Source organism: Cuculus canorus, chromosome 1 (genome assembly GCF_017976375.1).
Source record: "Cuculus canorus isolate bCucCan1 chromosome 1, bCucCan1.pri, whole genome shotgun sequence".
NCBI classification, from domain to species: domain Eukaryota; kingdom Metazoa; phylum Chordata; class Aves; order Cuculiformes; family Cuculidae; genus Cuculus; species Cuculus canorus.
The window spans coordinates 52,600,981-52,627,566 of record NC_071401.1 but is presented as its reverse complement, the minus strand read 5'-3'; the positions used below and the strand labels follow the sequence as shown (position 1 = coordinate 52,627,566).

General features: G+C 40.2%; 1 protein-coding gene across 3 annotated transcripts in view; it reads right to left on the bottom strand.

Annotated features, from left to right (window-relative positions):
- Positions 1–25,985, bottom strand: part of DZIP1 (DAZ interacting zinc finger protein 1) — a 44,077-nt gene extending 18,092 nt beyond the window's left edge. For 2 of the 3 annotated variants that reach the window (XM_054078214.1, XM_054078224.1), the window contains exons 1-12: positions 25,659–25,985; positions 22,006–22,133; positions 21,607–21,921; positions 19,504–19,695; positions 15,810–15,894; positions 14,151–14,275; positions 10,180–10,341; positions 9,338–9,475; positions 8,044–8,106; positions 6,659–6,799; positions 4,132–4,180; positions 2,792–2,848 (exon numbers count right to left, since the gene is read on the bottom strand). In XM_054078214.1, coding sequence (XP_053934189.1) covers positions 2,792–2,848; positions 4,132–4,180; positions 6,659–6,799; positions 8,044–8,106; positions 9,338–9,475; positions 10,180–10,341; positions 14,151–14,275; positions 15,810–15,894; positions 19,504–19,695; positions 21,607–21,921; positions 22,006–22,008 — 1,330 coding nt within the window. In that variant the 5' untranslated portion in view covers positions 22,009–22,133; positions 25,659–25,985. The remainder of the gene's footprint in view (positions 1–2,791; positions 2,849–4,131; positions 4,181–6,658; positions 6,800–8,043; positions 8,107–9,337; positions 9,476–10,179; positions 10,342–14,150; positions 14,276–15,809; positions 15,895–19,503; positions 19,696–21,606; positions 21,922–22,005; positions 22,134–25,658) is intronic. The other variant, XM_054078235.1, reaches the window with a different exon arrangement.
- Positions 25,986–26,586: the final 601 nt, after the last annotated feature.

Here is a 26,586-nt window from a genome sequence, read left to right as displayed (position 1 = left end):
CAGATTCCTTCATTAGTCAAAGAGACACAGGCAGCTTCAAAGAGCATTTCAGATCTTACTTCAGCTGAACCAAACTCTGAAAGTGCCCCTTTTCTCTGTTAACTGTCTAGGAAGAATCCTTCGACTAAATTTTCCTTGGATGCTTCAGTTATGTCCTTAGTGACAGCTGGCACTAAGTCCACACCATATTTGAAGATTCAGTCATAGGTTTTAATGGACAACCTGATCATTATATTTGCTTTTTAACTACTGTCTTCAATTCCACCTATTATCATTGACCTAACAAAGACTGAATATTGAACAAGTATCAACATTTCAAGAGTAATATAGGAGCCAAAGTCTGATTTTAAAATATGAATTTAAAAAGACATAATTAAGCCATTGCCTTTTTGTGAGACTTAAGTAATCTTCGAAGATAAGACTTAAGTTACGTCTGCACAAAACCCTACAGCTAGCTCATAAACTGAGAGAAGAATGGTGAGCCAGGATGGCATTGAAGGCAGATTAGTAGCTCTCCCAAGAAATCAGGAACATGAATAAAAAAGCTAAGTTATTCCACTACTTCACATCTAAGATACCTCATTTGTAATCTGGATATCTTTTCACAGTGCAGATGTAAGATGTGCAGAACTAATCTTAGGAAGCAAAAGCTTCCAGGCAACTCTGAAAAGTGTACTTAAGTTCAAATAAGAGAGTCCTTTCCAGGAATCATTTTCTTTCAAACAGGAAAAAAAAAAAAAAACCAAAGAAAAGGAAGATATTCCATATGCAGGCAATCGTTTGGTAGGAAAATTATAGCTCTTGTGATTGCAGAGATGCTCTGTGCTAAATAAATTGCGTATAGAAGTTACCAGCAAGCGCTTTCATTTTCATAATGGCATGAGATGCAGCCATGATGTCTTAATTCAGCATCTAAGTAAACCCCTTGAGGAGTTGTCAAAATTTTGGGAAAGACACTATAATTTCTGCAAACCTTTATATCCAGAAATTAGGTAAGGTAAGTTTAAAAAAAATCCAGAAGGGAAGAAAGGGGACAGACAGACAGACCTGCAGAGATAAATAAAATCATTATCAGCAAAGGAATCTGAAGGAAACACTTTCTTTGAGGTTTCATAATAAACTGATAGTGAATCTTAAGTATACCAATGGCAGGAACAGCCTTTTCTATCTTGAGAAGTTTCATAAGGTGTCACAAACTTCATATTTGGAGCAGCAAGAAATCAGGAAAGATCCGAATGAGCTCATATATATTGTCAGAATACAGAAAATACTAATGTTCACAGAACTGCTTTCCTCCTCAGTCCAAATGGAAGTAAAAATACTAAGAAAGTGATGCTTGACAAGCTCGGTGTGTAAGATGTTAGCAGAAATATTCTTCACAAAACCCACTTCTTAAATTCAGAGCAATAGTTAAGCTACTTGCTCTGAGATCTCCTAGCTTGAACCAGCATTGCTGTCTTGGTGCAATGAAGCTGGTTTGAATGAAAAATAATTGGGTTATTTAAAATAATACTATTAATAATCTATATTTAATCTATTATTACTTTTCTCCACACAACATTTCATCTATGGTTTCACTTGAAAAGCTTCTAGCAATGAACAGCGACCTTGCATAGATTAGTAAGAAACCTCTGTATTATTAAAAGAATTTCATGATATAATAAAAATCTCTTTTCCCTAGTTTCCAAGTAATTCTTCACACATCAAATATTTTGAAATAAACACTTCATATTCATCAGTTTTTCATTCCTCCTTGAGTTATCTAAAGCTTCTGTTGTATACTGCTCCTTCCCCTATATTCACTTTCAGAACTTTTTGAATTGGTTGAGAAAGAAAAATTCTGTACATTTTTCTTAGACTAATTCCACTTCGTTTCCCTTTGACAGGTCTTAAAACTAAGAGAAATGATAACTAAAAAATCATTATTTAATTATAGTTCAATAACTTGAATGAATTATAACAAAAATTAACATTTAAACTTGCTCAAACTTCATTTTTCCTATTACTTTCCTACTTGAAATGAAAGTAAGGATTTCATTTATTGCAGAATACCGGTATTGTTTCAATACTCCCCATTACTTTGCATACTGAGAAAAAAGTGAAAACTATTTTAACAAAGCACCAAACAATATAAATGGAGGTTCACTGCTTCCGCCACCACAAAACAGTATCATAATAACGATCTATATATAACTACATACATCATAGCTACTATATCTATATATATACACATATATATACACACTTAGATATACTTTATATAACTTCCAGATATACTCTAGAAGAACTATCTAGATGGGCTGACTGCCTATTTTGATTATGTCTTCTGTATTTTTCTTCCTTGACATTTGAAGTCAGATGAAAAATACAGTTTCAAGATTAATAAACAAACATCTCCACATTTTTGCCTACAGGAATTCCATTATATGCATATACTTATAAAATAAAGGCATATGCCAGAAAATAAATACATTTTCTAGAAGAAAACGTCATTTTTTTTTCCTCATTTACCTTCATTTACCTTAAAGTGCTTCAATACTATACATGCACTAGGAATTACTCTCAAATTATTTTACTTTATTTTATTTTATTTTATTTTCCATTTCTTATTTTCAACAGTGCATCTTTACAACTACATGGGAATTCTCAGTGCAGACATACAGCAAAGCAATTCATATTACGTTCTTTCAATATAACTACTCTTACAGCTAGGATGTGAAAAGCAAAACATTTGAGAAGACAGAGTGTTAAATTTCAATGTACTGGCTCTGGATCTACAAAAAAAACTTACCATGCATCACTGGCAGACTTGGTTTAGATTCTTCAAGATGCTCTACAGTAGTGTGCACTAAAATAGCATAAAAGTAAAAAATAATGTAAATAAACAATAACAGACAAATACAGATTCATAAATGTAGCAACATTTAATTGTATTTATAAATTATGGACATTTTTGCTTTAATGGGGGAAAAATAAACAAATCATTCACAAAGTACAAAATGGTCCTTCACAAAAAAGAAGTACCTCCCTAGATATGCATTTTCAATACTTCTAGAACCAGAAAAATAAACTAGTAAGTGAATTGTCACAGAACTCAAATCCGAACCTGCACTAGTCATGTCACCTCTCTGGCCACGTCTGTGCACTGTCTCTGTGTCCCAAGGAAGAAACTGTTGCACAAAGCTACTTGGTCAAGTCTAGACTGATCAATATATCCCTGGAAGAGGATCTGCTGCATCTTCACATCAATTAGTGCAAACCCTATCTGTATCATATATAGAATGTAGTCTTGGTGTGATTTATCACATCAATTCTACATTCCTCAGATGAGCTTGGTCCCTGGGACCAAATTTGTTTGTGTGCCATAGTCTTGTACTAGCCTGTGCTTGAGTGTGGCTGAAAGTGAGCAGCTCCAGCTGAGAAGCCATACAGCCACACTATTACTATGCTCTCCTCAAACTAACCTACTCCCTGACGTTAGGCTCAGTTCAAGCCAATGTCCTGCTAATAAAGCAAGATGGTTTCCAAACTTAGATTAGAATTAGTCCAGCTGTCATCATCTATTGCAATAAACCTATTAAAAGACACCTCAGCTGCAACACCAACAGTGTTTGTGGTGCAGAAAAACATCCTAAAACATTATTATCAGCTTTCTCTATTCATAATGGACTCCAGACATTAAAGCATTGTGGAGACGAAAATATTAGAGTCCAAAAATTTTTTGATCCTCTGTATCTTAAATGATAAATTAATCAATTTTGTCTGTTCTTTCAGTATTCTCCCTTTTGTGAGTTCTGCATCCTGCATGAACACACAATTAAAATTAGACTTCATAAAGCAAAGGCAAAAGTTTACTACATAATATAAACTAGAGTTTCTGTATTTTACATCTCTTCACTACTCAGGTGATCAGCTTTGTACATTAGAAGTCCTTACAGCAGCAGAACATGAACTTCGAAATCATGGCATAAGGTACCCTGTGAAACGCAAAGAAATTGCCAGTACTGATTTGATTTCAATATTTAATTAGTAAAGTTGATGTCTATATTACTTAATTAATTGTAACATTTGTTTCAGCCAAGCTGTTGAAATAAAAAACAAAACCTGCTTTTTCTTACAGTTTATACTTACCATCATACGGTTTGATGCTTGCAACAGATCTTGTGGACAACTCTTTTATCTAAAATAGAAAAGACACATACATGAATAATTACAAATGTACATGATTAATATCTACAAATGAACATTTAGTACAAAATAACTCTTTTCACTACTATTCCATAACAAAAATTATTGTTTATGATTTGCAGAGAAAAATACTATGTTTGTAGAACTCTGCTGCACAGCCTAATGCATATTTCATTCATACTCAATGAATGTTGAAGACTTTATTTCTGTTTGTTGTCTTACATGAACTTATGCTTCATGCGCTCTGTTATTACAAGCTATAAAGTGAAATGAGAGTAGGCTTATGGGCCGCTTCAGCATTTAGATTTTCATTACTTTCTGTTTCAGTAATTTATGTTCATCTTTGCAAGTCTAGCTCCACTCCAGGGAAACACTTAATTACACATTGATTTTAAATAGATGAACAGTTCTCCCACCTTTTCTACAGTTGTGTCTATCTGACACCCAGCACATGCACTGAACAAGACTGAGGGTAGAGAGGAAACAAGCTGGCTGTAATTTGATCTAAAGAAATCTCACAGAGGAGTAGGTTGTAAGAACCACTTAATCATGTGATAGTCTAAACTCCATACCACACAGATTTTCATCCACTGATCACCTCAAAAAATGTATAGTTATATTTGAAAAAAGGCGTACTTTTAAGAAAAAACCAATTCACTTCCAAACAAATAACTTCATAGAATCATAGACTAGCTCAAGTTGGAAAGGATCCATACAGATCATTGTGTCCAACATCCTACTCCTCACAGGACTACCTAAAACTAAACCATATGACTAAGAGTGTCATCCAGATGCTCCTTGAACTCTGACAGGATTTGTGTTGTCATCACTCCCCTGAGGAGCCTGTTCCACTGACTGACCACCCTCTCAGTCAAAAACTTTTTCCTATGTCCAATCTGAACTTCCCCTGATGTAGATTTATTCCACATCCTATCGCTGGTGACCAGAGAGAGGAGATCAGCACTTCTCCCTCTGCTGCCCACCTTGGAAAAGTTGTTGCCTGCAATGACATCACCCCTCACCCTTCTCCAGGCTCAACAAACCAAGTGACCTCACCTGCTCCTCATCAGTCTTGCCCTTGAGACCTTTCACCAGTTTGGTCACCCTCTTCTGGACATACTCTAACAGTTTGACGTCCTCCTTACACTGAGGTGCCCAAAACTGCACACAGAACTTGAAGTGGGGCCACACCAGTGCAGTGTGCAGCACAACCACCTCCCTCGACTGCCTAGCAATGCTGTGCTTGATGTATCCCAGGTTGGTCCTCCTGGCTGCCAGGCCACACTGTTTACTTCTACTCAACTTGCCATCAACCCAACACCTCATGTCTCTTTCTTCAGGGCTGTTCTCCAGCCTCTCACCCCCAGTTTGTATGTATAACCAGGATTACCTTGTCCTAGGTACAGAACTCAGCACTTGCTCTTGTTAAAATTCGTATGGTAATAATTTAATTAATTCCTCTCACAGTGATAAATATGATATATTATTTTTAGTGTGAGAAGTCATGTATTTTCAGATTTCAAACACTAGATTCCATTATGATTACTTAGTGACCAATTAGATCTTGTTCATTATCAGAAATTTTTCATCTGTAGAGGTCTTTGGTGACTGTGACCTAGTAATCTTTTACTTTTGTGCTGAACATATTAAGAATCATAGAATGCTTGGGATTGGAAGGGACCTTAAAGATCATCTAGTTCCAAGCCCCCTGCGATGGGCAGGGACACCTTCCACCATATTGGGTTGCTCATAGCCTCATCCAATCTGGTCTTTTCCTCCAGTTTTGTGTTTTTAAACCTTTGAAATCTGGACAAGGGAAGAAAATGTCATTCTGATGCAAAAAAATGTCTTAACAAGGCTAAGAGAAATTGGAATGTTCGTTAGCTTCACTTCCCTCCCCAAATTTATATTATAATGGAATATTTTCCACAAAACACAAACTGAGCATACCGCTAACAATCAGGGCCAACACGACCCTCTTTCTACCTGATTTATTAGCACCAGGTTTTCATTTTGTCAAAGCACCTCTTCCTGTGATGGACATGAAGCCCGCATCCCACTCCCACCAAAGGCCACACTTCAGCGGGCCGCTACGCAGCGCTCTACCTCAGCCCTTCTCATGTTTTGCTGGAATAACGTTGGTTTTATCTAAAATATTTCACACTCATACTTCTAGGCTTTCAAACTGAATTACCTCTACAGTGCTTTGATTACCCACTTTGGGAACCTTGGGTTCATCAATCCTTTCCTTCTAAATTGTGTTTTAATTCCTGGTTAACATTCCTGTGCCTCTTTTTCAGACATATTCTTACTTATCAATGTAATTTTCAAAGTATAATGAAAATACTACAGCAATACTATAGTAGGAACATTAACTATGCAGACAGAGAGACACCAAAGACCAAATGCTAGTAACATGTTTCTTTGTGTACTATGTTCTCTGCAACATAGGGTGCTTCACAAACCAGACCTGCTTCTTCTGACTAATAATCAGATTGTTCTGCTCCTGAAGCCTCTGCCCCAATTCTTCTATCCTCGTCTTGTAAAAGGTGTTATTTTTATTCAGGTCTTCTCTAAGCGATGATTTAAGCTTCTTAATCTGTAACAGTAGCTAGAAAGCAATTGGAAGAAAACTAATTTCATATTAATATAATATACATTAATGCTGTAAAGTTTAAACAAGCGAGTGTCATGCTTAAATATTTTTAACACTTTTTTTTCAGCAAAACCATAACATCTTCTGCTATTTCACTGGGACTTGCATATATTGAGAAACAGTTGTCTGGATCACTTTTTATTTAGGCAAGGAAGGGTACCTAAATGTCAATGCAAAGAGAGGGACACACAAACACATTGCTGAGATTGCCTAAAAATAAGATTCCAGGAAAAAGCATAAGACTCTATAAATACTTTTTGGTTCTAAATAGTGTCAAATCATTATATTTTAAAGAGATGAGATGTGAGTTTGCATGATAAACCTAACATATTAGCTCTGAAAGTAGAAGAAAGGGAACAATATTTTAGGTGCACCATCCCAAAAGTAATACTTACATTACTCCTCCCTTATTCTATTCTTGCATTGTATGTGGGTGTATCATTAACTACATCCTTTTTTGGGAATGTTCCATGGTTCCTCCCCACTGCTTTCTTGCCAGAGGAGGAGAAGCTGGTCAGACCACTATGATCTGCTCAGTTCTTACATGGTCACGCACATAAAAGGAAAATGAAAGGAAAAGAAGCAAGAGAAACAAAGCAGGAAAGAGATTAAAAAGAAATGCAGACAAAAAAAATCTGAGGAATAAAGCTTTGCATAGTAAAATATATAAACTGAAGTGAAATAAAATGCCATGGTGTTTTTTCCCGAAAAAAGCTGAACAGATTTGCATTAGAAAGCTATAACAGAAAAAGCAGCAGAGAAGTGACAGAAAAGAGGAAAAAAATTGAGACATATGCCATAGGTTCATGGTAGCAGAAGATATAGGGCAGATGAAAGCTACATGTTAGCAAGTTATATCTCAATTATCCAGCATATCCAGGTAACACAGAAAACACTGTATAATATGGAAAACACTGTATAACAGAGTGCTCACAGAATTAGTTGCCAGCTCTTCAAAAGAGATACAATTTCAGGTGTCTGAAGCACAAATTCCATTTCAACCCTGGCCTTAACTGAAGTGTCAAGGTTCTAGCGTAACAGAAATACAATGATAACAAAAACATCTAAGAGGACACACTCTGATAAACTCTTGGGGTCTAGGCAACAGATGTATTATAGCATATCAAGAACCACTGAAAGGCTAAGAAAATAAACTAAAAAGAGATTGGTTTTCTTAAGTGGTTTGCTGTGCCACTTACCATGTTCTTTTCTGTCTTATGGTCATAATGAAGGGCTTGTATTTTAGATGCCCACTTACTTTCCTGCACAGAGGAAATCAATTCTTATAATAACACATAATCATTTAGTTCAATATATGCAGTTTTCTTTTCCTAAATAAAGCATAAATGCTGAAAAGATTATTCATTATATGAAACATGAGTAACACCGTATTTAAGACCTAGACAGTCACTAGCATGTTTTATACACCTAAGCATGGCTTACCTACCAGTCCCTATAGAAACTCTGTATTTGCTCCTTGATTTGTATATAGAGAGACTGTGAGCAAGAAATACACAAGTAGTTTGATACACCTTTGCATATTAACAATAAGAGTACTAAAAGCAGCATTTTTCCCCAAAAATAATTTAATTTCAAGCACTGATTAGCAATGCATTCTGCGTAATGGTGATTAAAAAACAGTATCAAAATACGAGTTTTAGAATGAACGGCATTTTCTTTGACTAAATAAAAAACAAAGCAAAACTTACTAAGTTTTCCACATCTTGGAGCAAAACTGACCAAAATTCTGGATGATATCAGTTGTGTACAAAGACTTTCACATCACAAGAACCATGAAACACATAATATGTGTCTCAAAGCATCAAAAAAAGAGTAAAAATGTTTGTGGCTATTTCCAATGGCCTCACAACTCATTATTTTTATAGGAACAACGTGAAAATGCAGGTAAGTCTCAGAGCAATGCAATTACCTTGGCCTCAGTTGTCCTTCTTAGCTCAGTCTTTCCCACAGGTGGGACTTTGGATTGTCCAACAGATTTGCACTAGCAGCAGCATCTCTACTGGTGAGATGATATAGTCCTGGTACCTGACAAGCTCAAGTGCTTCATGTGGCTCAAAAGCCACAGACTGACAAATCTTGTCAGAAAGCTTCTTAACACTTTTTCTTTGATCTTGGACAATAGAAAACTCCCATTTTTCCCTAAGTGGCCTCACACATCAGCAAACATAAAAGGTTCCTTGGAGTCTTCTGGAATTGAACTGCAATCATACTTGGTAAAGCCATATACATTTTATAATAAAAAAAAGAGCATATAAATAAATAAATAACAGTTTATTGATAAGGGATAATAACTCCTCAATTTCCACTACAGAGATTGTGCTAAATAGTAGCAAATCTTTAAAAACAGATACTTTTAGACATTGAGAGGGATGAGAATTTTATTTATGGATTTATAATCCTGTTCAGAGATGTACAAAACCAAAAAGAACACAAGTAGTCTGTCAAAGGCAATACATTGAGTCACAGTGTTACCTGATTTTCAAGAAGTTTAACTACATTCTGATAATCCTGAGGACTCTGAAGTTTCTCTTCTGTAAATTCTTGGCTGTCTTTCAGCATCCCTAAATTGGATTTTTGTTGCATATTGGTCTTCTGTAATTCTAACAGTTGCTAAAAGGCAGCAGAGGAAGAACAAAGACTCGAATAGGTACACAGATTTCGTTTTATAAAACTGTCATCTAATACAAAATTTACATTGAACATAACCACACAAAGTCTGCATCAGATACTTCTCACATTACTCATGAGTTCAGCATCTATCAGATTTCATGTAGTAATTATGTAATATATGCATCTAATAAAAATATACCTTGCAAACACACGCAGGAATTAGCAGCTACAAAATATAAGCTGCTCTGCTAATGCTGTGCATATTTGTTTTCCAACTCACCTATACTTTTACAATTCTTTTTAATCAAAACTCTGGAAAGCATTTCCAGAGCATGTATTGAAAACACATGTAGTTCTGCTGTCAGGCCTACAACACAGAGTTTCTGCCCCTTCACACCACTTATGAAAACATCGATATAAAGATACCTAACAGACAGCAATAATAACAACATTTACAATCAGAGGTAGATGCTGAAGTCATAATTCATTAATCCAAAACAATGCTACTAAAAAAACTGAACTGAAATGATTTTAATAAAGTAGCAGTATACAAAGATACAATTACGGCTCTTCTTCAACATTAATTTTAAACTTTTGTAAGAAAGCTCTAAGATGACTACACCACATTTCAACTATGTGACAATCATTAGCACCTACTACAAAGGGTTCATGTCTTAAAATGTTGGAAAATTCAAATCACTTACATTCTCTAACGTTGAATTTCTTGAAGAAAACTCCTTAAGCTCTTTCATAAACATCTCTTTCACTTTTTCTATTTCATCAGCTAATTTCTCTTTTTCCTCCTCTTTCCATTTATGAAGTGATTGTAGAATTTCTTCTTCTTTCGATTTTTGCTGTTCACATTCCTAAAATTATTTTTAAAGCATTATTTGTTATTTTTCCACACACAATACTAATTCCAGCACCTAAACTATGTGTGGGAAGCACTCACTTCCAACAGGCAACACTGACATGAAGAAAAAATTCACTTTCTGAAGAAGTCTGGGGTAGCAAACTGTACATTTTGCTAGCAGAACAAGGATGCTTCAAGAAGTTTGGGTAGTTCATTATTTTTCACTGAATAACCCATGAATGACCTTACTTCACTGTATCAAAGATCAGCCTAGTTCAGCATCCTGTTTCTCACAGAGGCCATTAAGTGTATAGGTGGGAAAAGATAACAGCAGGGCAAGCAAACACACACATTCTCCTTAACAGACTGCAAACTACCAACTCTTTGCAGCTCAGAGGACTTCCTCAGCCTGATACAGTTTGTAAACTTAGCAATCTTCCATACATTTCTCCTCCCATACTGCTGCAGTCACCCCTCGTGGCTGTGGCAGCTTCCAGGAACAACAAAATAAGCTCCACAAGGCCTGTTACAAGTTGCATGAAGAGCCATGTACTCCTTTTTCAATTCAAAACCGGCTCCTGCCAGGTTCATTGGAGGAATGCTAGGTCCTGAGCTGGAAAAAGAAAGTGAATGACTGACACCTCTTTACTCTAGACATAAGGAAGAATTTCTTCATGATGAGAGTGATGAGGCGCTGGCACAGGTTACCCAGGGAAGTTGTAGCTGCCTCATCCTTGGAGCTGTTCAAGGCCAGGTTGGATGGGGCCTTGGGCAGCCTGATCTAGTGGACGAGAGGGAAGGGCCTCAAGTTGCACCAGGCGAGGTTCAGATTAGACATTAGGAAAAAATTCTTCACTGAAAGGTTTATTGGGCACTGGCACAGGCTGCCCAAGGAGGTGTTTGAGTCACCATCCTTGGAGGCATTTAAAAGATGGGTAGATGAGGTGCTCAGGGATATGGTTTAGTAGTGGGCAGGCAGTTTGACTCAATGATCTCAAAGGTCTTTTCCAACCAAACAATTCTACGGTTTGATTTTTTTGCTGGCTGCTACTAACCACTGGGCTGACATTTTGCTGGAACTACATACACAACCTTAAGATCTCGCCTTTCAGTAATAACACTCAGCTCAGAACCCATCATTTTGCAGATGAAGATAGAAATATGTTTTCCCTATATACATTTACTCCATCTGTTAAATTAATTTTACCATGCCATTGCCTATACATTTTTGTATAGTCTTCAATTTGTACAACCCCTACATCTTTCCATTACAACATTCACTCTGAATTTTTTCTCTGATCAACTACAACAAGCAATCAAAGTACACTTATGAAGGAAGGTATTTTCTGTATCCTCCAACCTCAAAGGAATAGAAGGGACCAAAAGCTGGAATCATGACAGTTTTTATCACAATTACTTCCAACAGTGGTTCACCTAAGAAAAAATACACAGGCGACAGATCATCTGATCTTTGAATCAAGACAACAACATAATGATACCTGAACTGACAGCGGATGTCAGTCATGACAGACAAACTGCAACCAGTCACACTTCACATTTCTATCTTCCTTGACTCCCCAGAAAAACACAGAAGCTTTGAAAGCTTCTTGCTGTGTAACACTGCAGGCTGTAGCTTCAAGTCATTTTAGGCAGTTGCCTTGTAGTTAGGACTGTCTCCACTACGACAAGTGACTTCAAAATAAACCCCTAAGGCACCAAAAAATCTACACTGCACTGTTATGAATACTCCAACCTCCATCTCATAAGAAAGAACAATGTTTCAGGAACAGGAGAAATATGTTATAGATGCCCTTCTCAAAAGCGAGGCATAGAATGAGCAACTAGAATACCTAGCAGATGTCCACACAAGGCCACAGCTCGTTATTGTGATCCTGCTCACACTCCTAGGTGCTTTTCATATGGTCATCTAGTTACTTCTGAAAATGGAAAAAAAACAAGAAGCCAAACGGTCCCAGCAGGAGGAGAACAGGAGAACTGAAGAAAAGAGAGACTGAAGCTGCATGTTTTACAGAAAACCCATATTTCCTCTGTTAGTTCTCTTCAAATTAAAAATGTAGTGCTTCTCTTCAAATTTAATGGTTGGTTTTATGTTCAAAGTTCCTTAAACTCCACTAAGAAGTTCTGAATATTGGGTGATATATTAAGACAACGTTCTCTCAAGTTACATTAACAACCACAAAACCCTGCTTTAGAACATGGTACAGGGCAAACTGCAATACCAAGATCAACATCTAAGTGAATCATTAGAAGTATGTTGTCTCTGATGCCAAGAATTTTCTCCTTAGTGAATCACAAAGCCCCCTCTATCCTTTAAATGTATTTCCATCCCTATTTCAATAACAAATTATCGGATTGTTATGTGCACTTAAAGAGAAACTAAAAATGTGAGAAGATCTGAAATTATCAAGCTTTTTTTTTTTTTAAAAAAAAAGAAATGGGTAACTTAGACATTCTTTTTTTTCTTTATTAGCTAGTAAGCACTATCACAAGACTCAGTATCATCCTAAATAGAGCCTTGCATACAATTACAAAGAGATAATTACTGCTTTTACATCATTGTGTCTGAAGTTTTTTTTAGCTACAGCAGTAGCTAAGATTATTTTCTGCTTTGGCTCTCTGGTCAATCAAATACTAAGTACTTAAAGACCAACATGCAAGGTCTAGATTGCTTTGTTTCTTCTCAATCTCTCTTCCTTGAATAATTTACACCGCTGTTAGACAGTAAAGGTCCTCATGGAGAAGAAAATTTTACTTAGTTTCTAAATTCACATATAAAACCAGCCATATATAAGAAGCGTTTCATCATGACAAAATATAATCAAAGAATCATAGTTTGAGTTGGAAGGGACCTTAAAGATCACCTAGGTCCAACCCCCCTGCCATGGGCAGGGACACATCCCACTAGACCAGGCTGCCCAACGCCCCATCCAACCTGGCCTTGAACACTTCCAGGAATGGGGCAGCCACAACTTCCCTGGGCAACCTGTGCCAGTGCCTCACCACTCTCGTGGTGAAGAAATTCTTCCTAATGTCTAACCTAAATCTCCCCCCTTCCAATTCGAAGCCATTCTCCCTCGTCCTATCACTACATGCCCATGTCAGAAGTCCCTCCCCAGCTTTCTTGTAGCCCCTTTCAGGTACTAGGAGGTCACTGTAAGGTCTGCCCAGAGCTTTCTCTCCTCCAGGTTGAACAAGTCCAACTCTCTCAGCCTGTCCTCATAGCAGACATGCTCCAGACCTCTGATCATCTTCATGGCCCTCCTCTGGACCCATTCCAACAGTTCCATATCCTTCTTATGTTGTGGATTCCAGAACTGTACACAGCACTCGAGATGAGGTCTTACAAGAGCGGAGCAGAGGGGGAGAATCTCTCCCTTGAGCTGCTGGCCACACTTCTTATGATGCAGCCCAGGATACAGTTGGCCTTCGAGGTTGTGAGTGCACATTGCTGGCTTACGTCAAGCTTCTCATCAACCAGCAATAACTTTAAATATAGCTTATATTTTGTCACAGTAAGACAATTCTATCAGCTTCAGTAACAGGTCATACTTATGAACTGGCAAGTGCTAACAGAAGCATTGTCTTAAGTATTCATTTGAATTATGTCTAAAACAAAAGTAAGGAGAAAGCGCATGTTCAAAACTGGGGGAGAAGGTGGAGGTATGCTGTAATGCCAAAACACCACTGGTGCCAGTCACATGAGCTGTAGCTACGTTTTGTTCTGTTGCAGTTACAAAATGAGTGAACACTGTCCAAAGTACTAATTCTTTTGAAAGGTTCGTATTATTTAGTACATATTACCTTAGAAATCCTGATCATATTAGCCTGTTGTTCAGCCTCTAACTGGGACTTGGTGAGCTGCAACTGCTCCTTCAGTTTATCAATTTCATCCTGCAATTTGTCTGTCTTTGCTTTCCTCTTCTGTTCTGTTTGAAGGAAACAAAGATTTTTTTTTTAAAAGTTGTTGTAATTTCTGCAAATGTGATACTCACTGCAAATGAGTTTCTATAGCATTTCAGTAGCATCCTGAGTACGTGAGACTCTCAGTCTACCTGCCCTTTCACCACCATGATTCTCAAAAGATGCCTCCAAATACATACATTCTCTGGACTACTAATGTTATCCTCAGTGACTGAAAAATACTGGTATTATGGACATGTGAACCTGTTTATGAAATATTGACAAGAAAAAAGTATTATATAATCTAATTTCAAAGTAACCTGAGCAACACAAGCTCAAAAAGGTCATATGAACAACAAAATGAACCTCGTTATTCATTTCTGTTAGGTTTAATTTATTCTAAATAACTTTTGTACACAGTCCATTTGCAATACAAATCATTATTTATTTGCAATGAATCAGAGGGAATGTTGTTGCAATAAAACATGTTAAAATATGCAAAAATTATAACAGTGTTTAATCTTAAAATGTTTCAGTTTACCAAGGATTTACTAGCTCATCATCTGGGAATCTGAGCAGAAAATAACTGCATGGAGTACTGTCCTCACACAGCCATTTCTTTATATGATAATTATATATATAAAGACTAATATCATATAAAGACTAATTCTTTATATGATAATTAGTTCAACTGTTCTGCAGCATCTTCCACTATCATTTTTATTATATTTTATATATCAAGTGTAAAGTACGCAAGAGTTTATTTCTTCTTCCAATATATTTACACTTCTCGGATTCTTAATCAGACTCCTCTCACTGTTTCTGACTTCAGACCTTCTTAGATTCTTCCTACTCTTTCTCCTTCCAAACGCTCTTTTTTCCTAATGAATTTCTGATCACGGCCATTTTTCAATACCAGTTAGCCCTTAGCAATCATAAGCGTGCAACTTAACAAGAAGGAGAGAATCTGGAGATGATCAAAACAATCCTTGCAAGTGATGTTTTTCAAACTGAACATTTTTCAGTTTAAAGACACAAAAGTATATAAGTTAGTGATATAGCAACCAAGATTACCATAGATACATGAAGTTAGACTACTGACAATTTCTTTTTCTCACTATATTTTACACCCAGCTTGGTTCAGGAGAGCCTCATTCTACTCAAAGTGATCTCAGTGACTTGGTTATTTCTGTACTGATAATTCACATGTATTCACAAAATGTATTTCCCTAGTGCAACTTGTTCAGTTTATCAACACCTTCATAACACACATGCCTAAAGGCAAAATGTGCTCTGAAGTCTGCTGCTGACTAAGTATTCAGTGGGAATGCTAGTTTGAAAATCTTTTGTTAATATTTTTCCAGAGACTGAGAATACGTCGCCCAATAGATTTTGTCAGACAGCGTTGCTTGCATTCACACAAATGGTATCTGCCACCTAAAACTGGAACGTGAAAATCATCCTTCCTACTCACACAAAATCATGGACTGCACATCATCACTATATTTAAACTTTTCCAAACTGTTTATCTCAATTTTCTTATAACATTAAAGTACATACCAATCTGAGATTCTTCCTGATGACGTCTTTGTATGTGACTTTGTAAAAAGGTATAGTTCATAAAAGCCTTTTCACAAAACTGACACTACAAAAACCAGATAAAAACATTTTAGTTATTATTAGTAACATCTGCCTGGTAAGCTCAGTGGTTAAGGTTTTTAAGAGGTTATTACATTTTGCCCAGATGTCAGAAGTGGGTAACTTCAAAAAATTCCTTTTCACAAGAATAATGACCAAAAATTCTCACAGTGTCTGATTTCTGTAAAGTTATTTGTCTTATCAAATGTCTCACAGTGGTGGTCATTGGCGAGAATCCCATTGTGCTAGGAACTGTACACACTCTGAACAAAAAAGACTGACCAAGCGAGTTCAAATTCAGCTGTAAAGCAGAGATTAGAGATGAATATAGGTAGGGGTAAAAAAGTATAAGGAAAAAAGAAGGCAACACTTTTCAGAAAAGTGACTCCACACTGACTCCAGCCAATGACCAGTTCAGATATTCATAGGAGACTTGTATCACAACAAAGCAGAACAACATACAGTTGGAACAAACAATAAAGATGGGTTTGAGCATACACAAGTGAACCGTAAGATGACAGTAGCAGGAGGACCACACATACACCAAAAGTCAGACATCTCAACCAAAATAAGGTAACAGTAGGCAATTTTGCAAGAAAATATATGTACATTAGTATGCTACCTACCATCCTTCTGAATTGTAAAGCTGTTTCAATGACTGTTCCTTTAATTAAATTATTATTTTAAAATATGACTTAAAATTCAAATTAAAAGTGAAATTTGGATCTTATCCATTTAAAAAGATTTTTGTGTTCACCTTCAAAGCCAAGAATATTAGAAACAGATGGGTACCACAAGGACGGATGCTGTATCAACAGATTTTGCAATGTAGTGGTAAGAATGTGAATCAAACTCCCCAATTGCTTCAGGTAGGGTTGCTTGTTACACTCTTTCTCGTACCCTTTTTTTTTCCAAATAGATATATTTTAACAAACCATAAAAAAATCAGTTGAGTTCTTTTTCCTCATCAGTGTGATATGACTGAAACAGACTGACTTAACAGATTGAAGATCTTGTCACTATAACAGTCGAATTCTCAGTGTTCATCTAATATTTATAGTACTGCCTCTGAGGTAACCTGTTAAATATAAATATTTTTCAGCAAACACTAAAGCCATAAACTAATAAGACAAATTTTGTTGGACACATGTAAAGAAGTGCTAACGAAAAAAAACAAAGTAAAGAGATATATTAAAGAGATACAGTAAGATAGCAAAGCACTGCTGCCAACCAAGAGGGAGCTTACAGTGTAACAGTTTGCACATGATTTATGGAATGAAATTGTCTGTGAAATAATGTTATCCATTCAAGCACAAACTTAATGTCAGTTTGACTTGCTGGTAGTGAAAGAAAGCTTTTACTGCAGGAGACAGGATTAACACAGGGAATATCAAAGCTTTGAATTATGCAACACTACTCTTGCAACTACTTTTCACAGTGTTAGACACAATGTGTATTTGATGCCTATACTGTGCACGAGAACAAAAGATTTTTGAACAAACTATCAAAAACCTGAAAAATTATTCCTTGAACTTAAACTTCTATTACTCAGATGAAGGTACTGACCAACAAGTCTCAAATTGATGACTTGGAGGTACCAGTACCATTTTATAGTATTGTCCCTATGTTGGAACTGAGTGATCTTTAAGGTTCCTTCCAACCCAAACCATTCTATGATAGTAGTATTTAATGGCTGACTTAGATTGATGGTAGATTAAAGGCATTAAATCTGAATTCCAAAGCATGGTTACATTAGACATAAAGTGTGCCTCCACTAAAAAAGCAAGTAACTATTTGCAACATTGTTTGCAATGCAGCCAAGATTTGAGGGGATGAAATCTGAACTAGCCTATTCAGAACAGCAGCAAAACTCCTATTATCTGGTACTGCAGATTAGCCAAGATCATGGGACAGGTAAGCAACATACAATTATTGTTTGCCGATAATACTGCTGCCTTGCCATTTACAGACCCTAAGAGGAGTTTAGTTTATCCCTGGCAGTCACACTCAGAATTCTGAAAATGCTGTAGAAACTGCAGGAATTGTTCAATATTGCTCCCCGAACTCACTTTTCCCACGTGAACCTAAATAACTTGTAGAGAAAAGACTTCATTAACAGAGAGGAAAAAAAGAGGGGAGGGAAGACATTTCTTTTATATGAAATTAAATTAAAAATGGGAAATAGCTTTCCATCTCTGATTCATTGTAAATGCCACTGAACAGAAGATTAGTTAAGAGCCAACTTCACTACTATGCTCTTCAGCTTCCACCGAGACAGTTGTATTCTGCAAATATATCAGAAAAACTGGTAACTTTTAGCTAGCAATCACACTATGAGAATTATTTAAGTTTACACATAAAATGAGGCAACCAGCTTTCTTTTGCAACACAGGACAGACAAACTGAGAGGGAGTTGAGTAAAGGCTTTTCAAAATGATACCACCTCAGCCACTTGTCCTTAAGATTAACACTGGAATCCACTGAGACAAGGTTCCATGAAGCCTACCATACCTATACCTCTGCTCTTGGGACATAAGGCACTTTTCTCCTTACAGAAACACTTGAGCCAACTTTGTTGATGTCTTAAAAAATTAAGCTCTGCCAGCTTGCTGAAATTAGTATCATACTGTGGAATAAGATTATATATAATATAGGAAAACTAGTGTTGAAAATACAAGTACATTCTATAAGAGGACTGTTCTGCAATTGTTCCATGATCAAGGAGAAGTTCAACAAGCAAGATTGATATTATCCCAGGAATATGAAAAAAAAAGAGAAAACTATAGCATATAGACACAAAGACCTAGCATGAAATCATGTCAAGTCCTGTGTCCAGTGTACTTTCTAGATTTCAGACTACACTGGAAGATGCAATCTGCATTCCTGAAACCGGCTGAAAAATACTGAAGCTGAAAAACCTTTAAATCAAACCATTATACTCAGAACACAAAAACTTCTCCCAAAAAAAAGAGTGCCAAGACAGAGATTCAGAACAGTAATGTACTAAAGCTCTTAGAGAAAACCTTTAGGGAACAGATTGTTGTCAAGTCAGGGATAAGCTACCTCTCTGGGACTCTTTATCATCATGCCTGAGTAATTTCTGAGTCACACACATACAAGTAGAAACTTGCACTTGGAGAATGTTATTGCAGGAAAGTGACGACTTGCAGGCAGGTAGGCTACTGCGTAGCACCAGTTCTGAGGTGCTTGTCCTGTGTGCTTTCTGAACATGTAGCTAATAGGCAAGGAGAGACAGCAACAGAAAGCAGTAACACATTTATCACAGGTTTTATGCGTGTATCTGACATTTCAGATGCATCAAAAGCGAACCCAAAAATAAAGAGCACTCCAGTAAAAAGAGGACTTGTCAAAGATGATGTAGCACTCACCAAACACCTGTGGCATCAGCCAATTATCTATGAAACATAGATGGGAAGGGAACCACCTGCAAGCAATGCACTCCCTTTTTGCAGGTTCTACAGTCCCTGCAGCTCCAGCCCCTTGCCCTGCAAGCAACTGTACCCCAGCAGAGCATGGCTGCTCTGCCAACTGTTCCCAGAAGGCTCACAGCTGGCAAGGTGTGAGTGAACCAAGCCTCCGGGACCTCTCTTCTCACCTGGTGGTAGCTGGCCCGAGCCTCCAGCATCATCTGCTGCGTGCTGATCATCTTCTTCCTCCGTCGGCACTCCTCCTTGAGTGCCTTGATCTCTTGCAAGTAGTGGGCCACCTCCTTTTCCAGCTGGTCACGCTGGGCCTGAGATGTCTGCAGGGCCTCCTCCAGGCTGCCAAGCTGGCTGCTGAGGTATTCCTGTGATACAGAAAGTAGTTGCTATTACAAAAAGTGGAATATTTCTACTTAATCTAAAGTAGTGTTAAGTTTTCATCCAAATAACTGTATTTTTTGAAAGTTAGGCAGAATGTTCCTCTGATAGTATGTGCGGCTTTTTTACAGCATTCTTTTTTTCAAACAGTATTTTTCCAGACACTGTTACACTCTTTGTTCTTTCGGAAATTATACCATTTTGTGTTAAGTATGATATGTGCTGAACAGATGTGTCTTCTTCCATAATCACCTCTGTTTGCAGTCTTTCCCTATCTCAAGTGCAAGGTTAGACAGAGAGCTGGAGCCAGCTCCAAATTAGCAAGAGATTTGACTGTCGTGAAGTTCATAATAACATTAAAATTAGTCCCTTGGAAGTAACAGAATATGCATAAGATTTCTGGGAAAATTTATACACATGCATGTAAGTGGGAAATACATTCTCTAACCAGCTCACGTCTTGCTGCACATGACTGACAGAGATCACTTTCTCATGTTGCCCAGGCCTTAGTTTATTTGCCAGAACTCTCGGTATTAGTGCCAGTGACTGATAGCTCTTTCAGTGAGGAAATTTTTCCTGATACCTAATCTGAATCTCCCCTGGCACAACTTGAGGCTATTTCCTCTCGTCCTTCTGGGGTGTGGTGGTTGCTGTTATCATTCATTATTTGAGGTCAGTATCTCTGGCCTACTCAAAATAAAAAATTGGGCAGTAATTGACAGGCTGAGAGAGTTGGGGTTGTTCAGCCTCAGGAAGAGAAGGCTGCAGGGAGACCTTATAGCGACCTTCCAGCACTTAAAGGGGAGCTACAGAGGAGCTGAGGAGGGGCTCTTTATCAGGGAGTGCAAGGATAGGACAAGGGGTAATGGTTTTAAGCTGAAAGAGGGGAGATTTAGATGAGATATTAGGAAGAATTTTTTTCCTGTGAGGATAGTGAGGCATTGGCACAGGTTGCCCAGAGAAGTTGTGGATGCCCCATCCCTGGAGGTGTTCAAGGCCAGGTCGCATGCCTTGAGCAAACTGATGTAGTGGAAGGTGTCCCTTCCCATGGGGTTGGAATTGGATGATCTTTAAGGTCCCTTCCAACCCAAACCATTCCATGATTCTATGAGCCACAAGTAAATTGGTCCTGCTTTTTTTTTATCGTCATGTCTGACCTAGCCAATAGAAAATGCATATGATAGTGATAGTGCATAATAACATCAAAATTAGTCTTTGGAAAGTAAGAGAATATGAGCAAGATTTCTAGGAAAATTTATACATATATATTTTCTCACTGCACACGACTGATGGAGATTACAGAATCACAGAATCATAAAACAGTTTGGGTTGGAAGAGACCTTAAAGATCATCCAGTTCCAAGCCCCCTGCCATGGGCAGGGGCACCTCCCACTAGATCAGGCTGCCCAAGGCTCCATCCAACCTGGTTCTGAACACCTCCAGGGATGGAGCAGCCACAACTTCCCTGGGCAAACTGTGCCAATGTCTCACCACTCTCATGGTGAAGAAATTCCTTATGTCTACTCTAAATCTGCCCCTCTCCAGTTTATACCTGTTACCCCTCATCCTATCACTACAAATCTTTGTAAACAGTCCCTCCCCAGCTTTCTTGAAGGCCCTCCAGGTATTGGAACCATAGAATCACTAGGTTGGAAAAGACCTCCTAGATCATCGAGTCCCAACAAGTGGAAGGTCGCTATAAGGTCTCCTGGGAGCCTTCTCTTCTCCAGGCTGAACAAGCCCAACTCTCTCAGCCTGTCCTTGCACGGGATGTTCTCCAGCCCTCTGATCCTCCCTGCAGCCCTCTTCTGGACCCGTTCCAACAGCTCCATCTCCTTCTTATGTTGAGGATTCCAGAGCTGGCCAGAATACTCGGGAAGGAGCCTCGGTTTACTCACCTGTGAGTGCAGCAGGTACTCTGTGCAGAGCTGGGCGAGGCGCAGCAGCTTGAGCAGCAGCGGGTCGGCGGGTCCCTTGCAGTTCGGGCAGCGCTCCCGCTCGGCGCTGCAGAAGGTGACGTGCTCCAGGTGCTCCTGCAGGGTCGCCACGTCCCCTTCCTGCGACACTCGACCCACGTCCACCACGCTCAGGCGCCTCCAATCCGGGGATTCATGGCGGCCGCGGAATTGGAACGCGGGGAAAGGAGAAGGCACGGCTCCCGGAGCGGCTCCCCCCGCCGACACCGCGGGGAAGTAAGCGCGCTCGCTGAAAGGCTGGAAGGAAACAGGAGAAGCAGTCCGGGATCGCCCCGTGCCGGCTCCCACCGCGCCCCGCCGCCCGCACCGCCCCCGCCTCACCATGCCCGGGCTTCGTCCTCGCCCTCCCGCAGGATCCGCGGCGTCGCTATGGAAGGAGAGATGGGGAGGAGGGACGGGAGCCGCCGCGCCTCCCGCCCGCCCCGCCGCGGGGATCGGAGGCACCCGAGCTGCAACAGAGGATGCTGCGTTATCACACAACTTGGATAAACCCCTGCGTGCTTCTAATCTTGTTTTTCAGTCCATATTTGCTTATTGCTCTTAGCGTTAAAGTCTAGTCTACAGCCTCATCTGCCAGGGAACACAAAAATTAGACATGAGGAGGAATTTCTTCACCATGAGAATGGTGAAGCACTGGCACAGGTTGCCCAGGGAAGCTGTGGATGTCCCATCCCTGGAGGTGTTCAAGGCCAGGTTGGATGGGCTATGAGCAACCTGATCTAGTGGGATAGGCCCCTGCCCATAGCAGGGGTGTTGGAACTAAGTGATCTTTAAGGTCCCTTCCAACCCAAACTATTCTATGATTCTATAATTATCCCACCAGTTGCTGAGACCAGAGCGGTGATCCACCATAGCACAGACCATATTCCTTTTTTCTTAGAAAATGTGGCACGAAAGGCCCCCTTTGCTACTCTCTAATCATAGAATCATAGTGCGTCCTGAGTCGGAAGGGACCCACAAGGGTCATCAAGTCCAGCTCCTGTCCCTGACCAGGACAACCCCAACATTCACAACAGGGCGTTGTTCAAATGCTTCTGGAATATTGTCACGCTTGGTGCTATGACTACTTCCCTGAGGAGCCCGTTCCAGTGCTCCACCACCGTCTGGGTGAAGAACCTTTTCCTAATATTCACCTAAATCTCCCCATCTTCCTGCCATTCCCTCAGGTCCTATCATTGGTCATCAGAGAGATGAGATCAGCACCTGCTCCTCCTCATTCCCTTGTGAGGAAGCAGAAAACTGCTGTGAGGTCTGCCCTCAATCTCCTCTTCTCCAGGGTGAACAGACCAAGTGACTTCAGCTGCCCACATTGCACCTCCACCCTCTCCACACCCCCCCGGCTTTGTGCTCAGTCCTAATCACCATGCTCAGCCCTAATCCCGTCTGCTTTCCTATCCCCTCAGCTACCAAGCCCCCACCCCAGACAGTACTACAGAGGTGCAGACTGGGCACAGGGAGGTCTAGACGCTGAACCCCAGCAGCCCAGTGTCCAACTCTTGCCAGCCTCTCCCATTCTTCACACCCACACTTACCCCCTACACCAAGGGAAATTGGGAGGAAAGACCATCTTTTCGTGCCCACAGGGAAACACAAGGCCTTCTCTCTTACTTTATCCACACAAAGAATATGTTACACCTTTGTGTTCCCCACTTCTGTAAAAAAAGCCAGCCTCTCCCACTTTTCACATCCACACCTACCACATGCACCAAGGGAAAGCTGTAGGAAATGCCTGTCTTTTCAACAAGGACTTCTCTCTTGCTTTATCCACTCGTACAAATCACACCCTTCCATCTTCACCACTTTAGCCTTTTCTAAGGCTCAAAACCACCCTTTCCAAGAACACACCTACACCCAGTGCAAGGTTTCATTAATCTACAAATTTAATTTGAACGTACTAGAACTTTGAACAGAGAAGTTACCAACATAAACACAGGACAGTGAGCTCTCCCAGCCTATCGGCTTCAGCCACCCTGGAAAGCAATCTTACAAAATACTTGGCACAACAACTTCCTTTTAGGACCTTAAACCTTAAGCCTACTGGCCACGCTTACTGCGATACCTACAGTTCGGTACATTTTACATCCAGATTCTCCTATAGCATGCCATGACTTCTTTTAATTTAGAAAGACACTGTGTGGTGTCTGTAGCATTGCAGACATGCAATGTGGTGACATTTTGCAACCTTATTTTCCAAGAACAGGGCCTCCCACAATTGTTGCCTTCAAAAAAATCTATTTAAAATTTTTGACAGGTATCAAATATAGATCTGCCTGGTTGATCACTGAACTTTTCACTCCTTAAGTAGTAAGAAATTATACTACTCTTTATCAGGGAGTGCAGTGATAGGATGAGGGGTAACGGTTTTAAGCCGAAAGAGGGGAGATTAGGTATTAGGTAGAACTTTTTCCATTGAGGGTGGTGAGGCACTGGAACAGGCTGGCCAGAGAAGTTGTGGATGCTCCAACCCTAGAAGTGTTCAAGACCAGGTTGGATGAGGCTTTGAGTAACCTGTTTTAGTGGAAGATGTCCGTGGCCGTGGCAGAGTGGTTTGAACTAAATGATGTTTAAGGTCCCTTCAACCCAAACCATTCTATGATTCTATACCATTTGTCTCCTTTAGAGCTGTTTCTAATATGCTGCAAACTCACTTCCATTAATAGCATATAAATATGCTTTTATTTGTAAGCACCTAGATTTTGAAAAAAAATGCTCAAATACTGACCACTGTCCAAAATGTCCATGCCTGGAATTGCCTAAACCACCTTGAAAACTTACACTTGGATAACTTTCCTAGTAAGAGGAACAGTTACGTTGTACATAATTAAATCTGTCTCCCAGAGATCCCAACCTAACACATGCTCTATCTCTTTGACATAGAAGAAATTTCTTTACCTAGAAACCATGTGAATTTTGTATACTACCAATTTGTGTGTCAAGCAGGAGAAGCTTGAAGAAACACAGGTGTAATATCTGTCTCTATCTCACAGATGCACGGATTTAACAATTAAAAACAAAAAGTTATTTAAAGCCAACAAAGTTAAACCAAACCGTAGATATGCTTATTCTCTTTGACCAACATGTTCAGTCAGGAACATCATAGAATCATTAAAGTGGGAAAAGACCTCTAAGATCATCCAGTCCAATCATCAGCCAAATACCACCATGCCTATTAAACCAAGTCCCCAAATGCCACAACTATATGTTTTTTGAACACCTCCAGGGATGGTGACTCCACCCCTTTCCCAGGCAGTCTGTTCCAATGCTTCAACTCTCTTTCAGTAATTTTTTTTCCTAATCATAGAATCATAAAATGGTTTGGGTTGGAAGGGACCTTAAAGATATTCCAGTTCCAAGACCCCTGTGATGGGCAGGGACACCTCCCACTAAATCAGGCTGCCCAAGGCCCCATCCAACCTGGCCTTGAATAACACCCAACCTAAACTTCCCTTGGTGCAACTTGAGCTTGTTTCCATACAAATCCGTATCCATAGAGAGTTTCATGCTGCCCCAACGAAACCTCCTTTAACTGAACACAAACAGTGATGCATCCTGAAGCTGAGGAGAGGCATAAGCTGCCCCCAACGGAGGCAGAAAGAGCACGTAGGGGTCGAGACAGCCTTTTTCAATCACTTGTTTTTCCTTTCTTCCCATCAGACCGACTCCATCCTTGGAGCTGCGCCCATGCAGCACTCAGGGCTGCCACCTCCCTAGGAGCCTCTTCCACCAAGGCTGGCACGGCCAGGCAGCAGAGGAGGAATCCTGCTCCCCCAGACACCCCTTCCCACCGGGATGGGGTGGAACCCGGATTACACCCCGGCTGTTCCCGCAGCCCAGGCCCGGGCCCGGCGGGAGGACAGCGGGAAGCTCCCATCTCCCAGCCCAAACCTCCGCCTCCCTCTCGCCTTCCCAGCCGAACGCTCCCCTCCCGCCCCGGGGCCGTGGGAGATGGGGGAGAAAAGGAGCCCCCCGCTCACCTTAGGCTGCCGCTGGAGGGCTGGCAGGGGCTCGGAAGGGCTCCCCGGTTCGTTCTGCAGCCCCTTCCCCGCCCCTGGCGGTTACTGGTGCAGAGCGAGCCCGCTCCGCTCCCTCCTCCTCCTCCTCGTTCTCCTCCTCCTCCTCCTCGCCGTCCCCATCCCCCTGCGCCTCCCGGGGACGCGGAGGATCAGCCCGGGATGGCGCTGCGGGGCGCAGCCGAGGGATCGGAGGGATCATAGAATCATAGAATGGTTTGGGTTGGAAGGGACCTTAAAGATCATGCAGTTCCAACCCTCCTGCCATGGGCAGGGACATCCCACGAGATCAGGCTGCCCAGGGATGTGTGCCTTGATCCGCCCCGCAGATGGTTTTGTTCCAAGAGGGATGTCCTTTGTCTCGGTCCCAGCCCAGGAGCAGCCTTTTTTGGTTTCTTTTCTTTCATAGAGTCATAGAATGTCTCTGCATAGAGTTGCAAGGGACTCATAAGGACCATAGAGTCCAACGCCAGTCCCTGCACAGGACAACCCCAGCTTTCACACCATGTGTCTGAGGACATTGTCCAAATGCTTCTCAAACACCGTGAGGCATGGCACCACTGCTGCTTCCCTGGGGAGCTGTTCCAGTGCTTCACCACCCTCTGGGTGAAGGACCATTTCCTAAAATCCAACCTAAACCTCTTCCAGCACATCTAAACCTCCTCTGGTGCATAGAATCATAGAACAGTTTGGGTTGGAAGGGACCTTAAAGATCATCCAGTTCCACCCCCCCTGCCATGGGCAGGGACACCTCCCACTAAATCAGGCTGCCCAAGGCTCCATCCAACCTGGCCTTGAACACTTCCAGGGATGGGCAAACTGTGCCAGTGTCTCACCACTCTCGTGGTGAAGAAATGTCTAGTTTCCTCATGTCTAGTCTAAACCTGCCCCT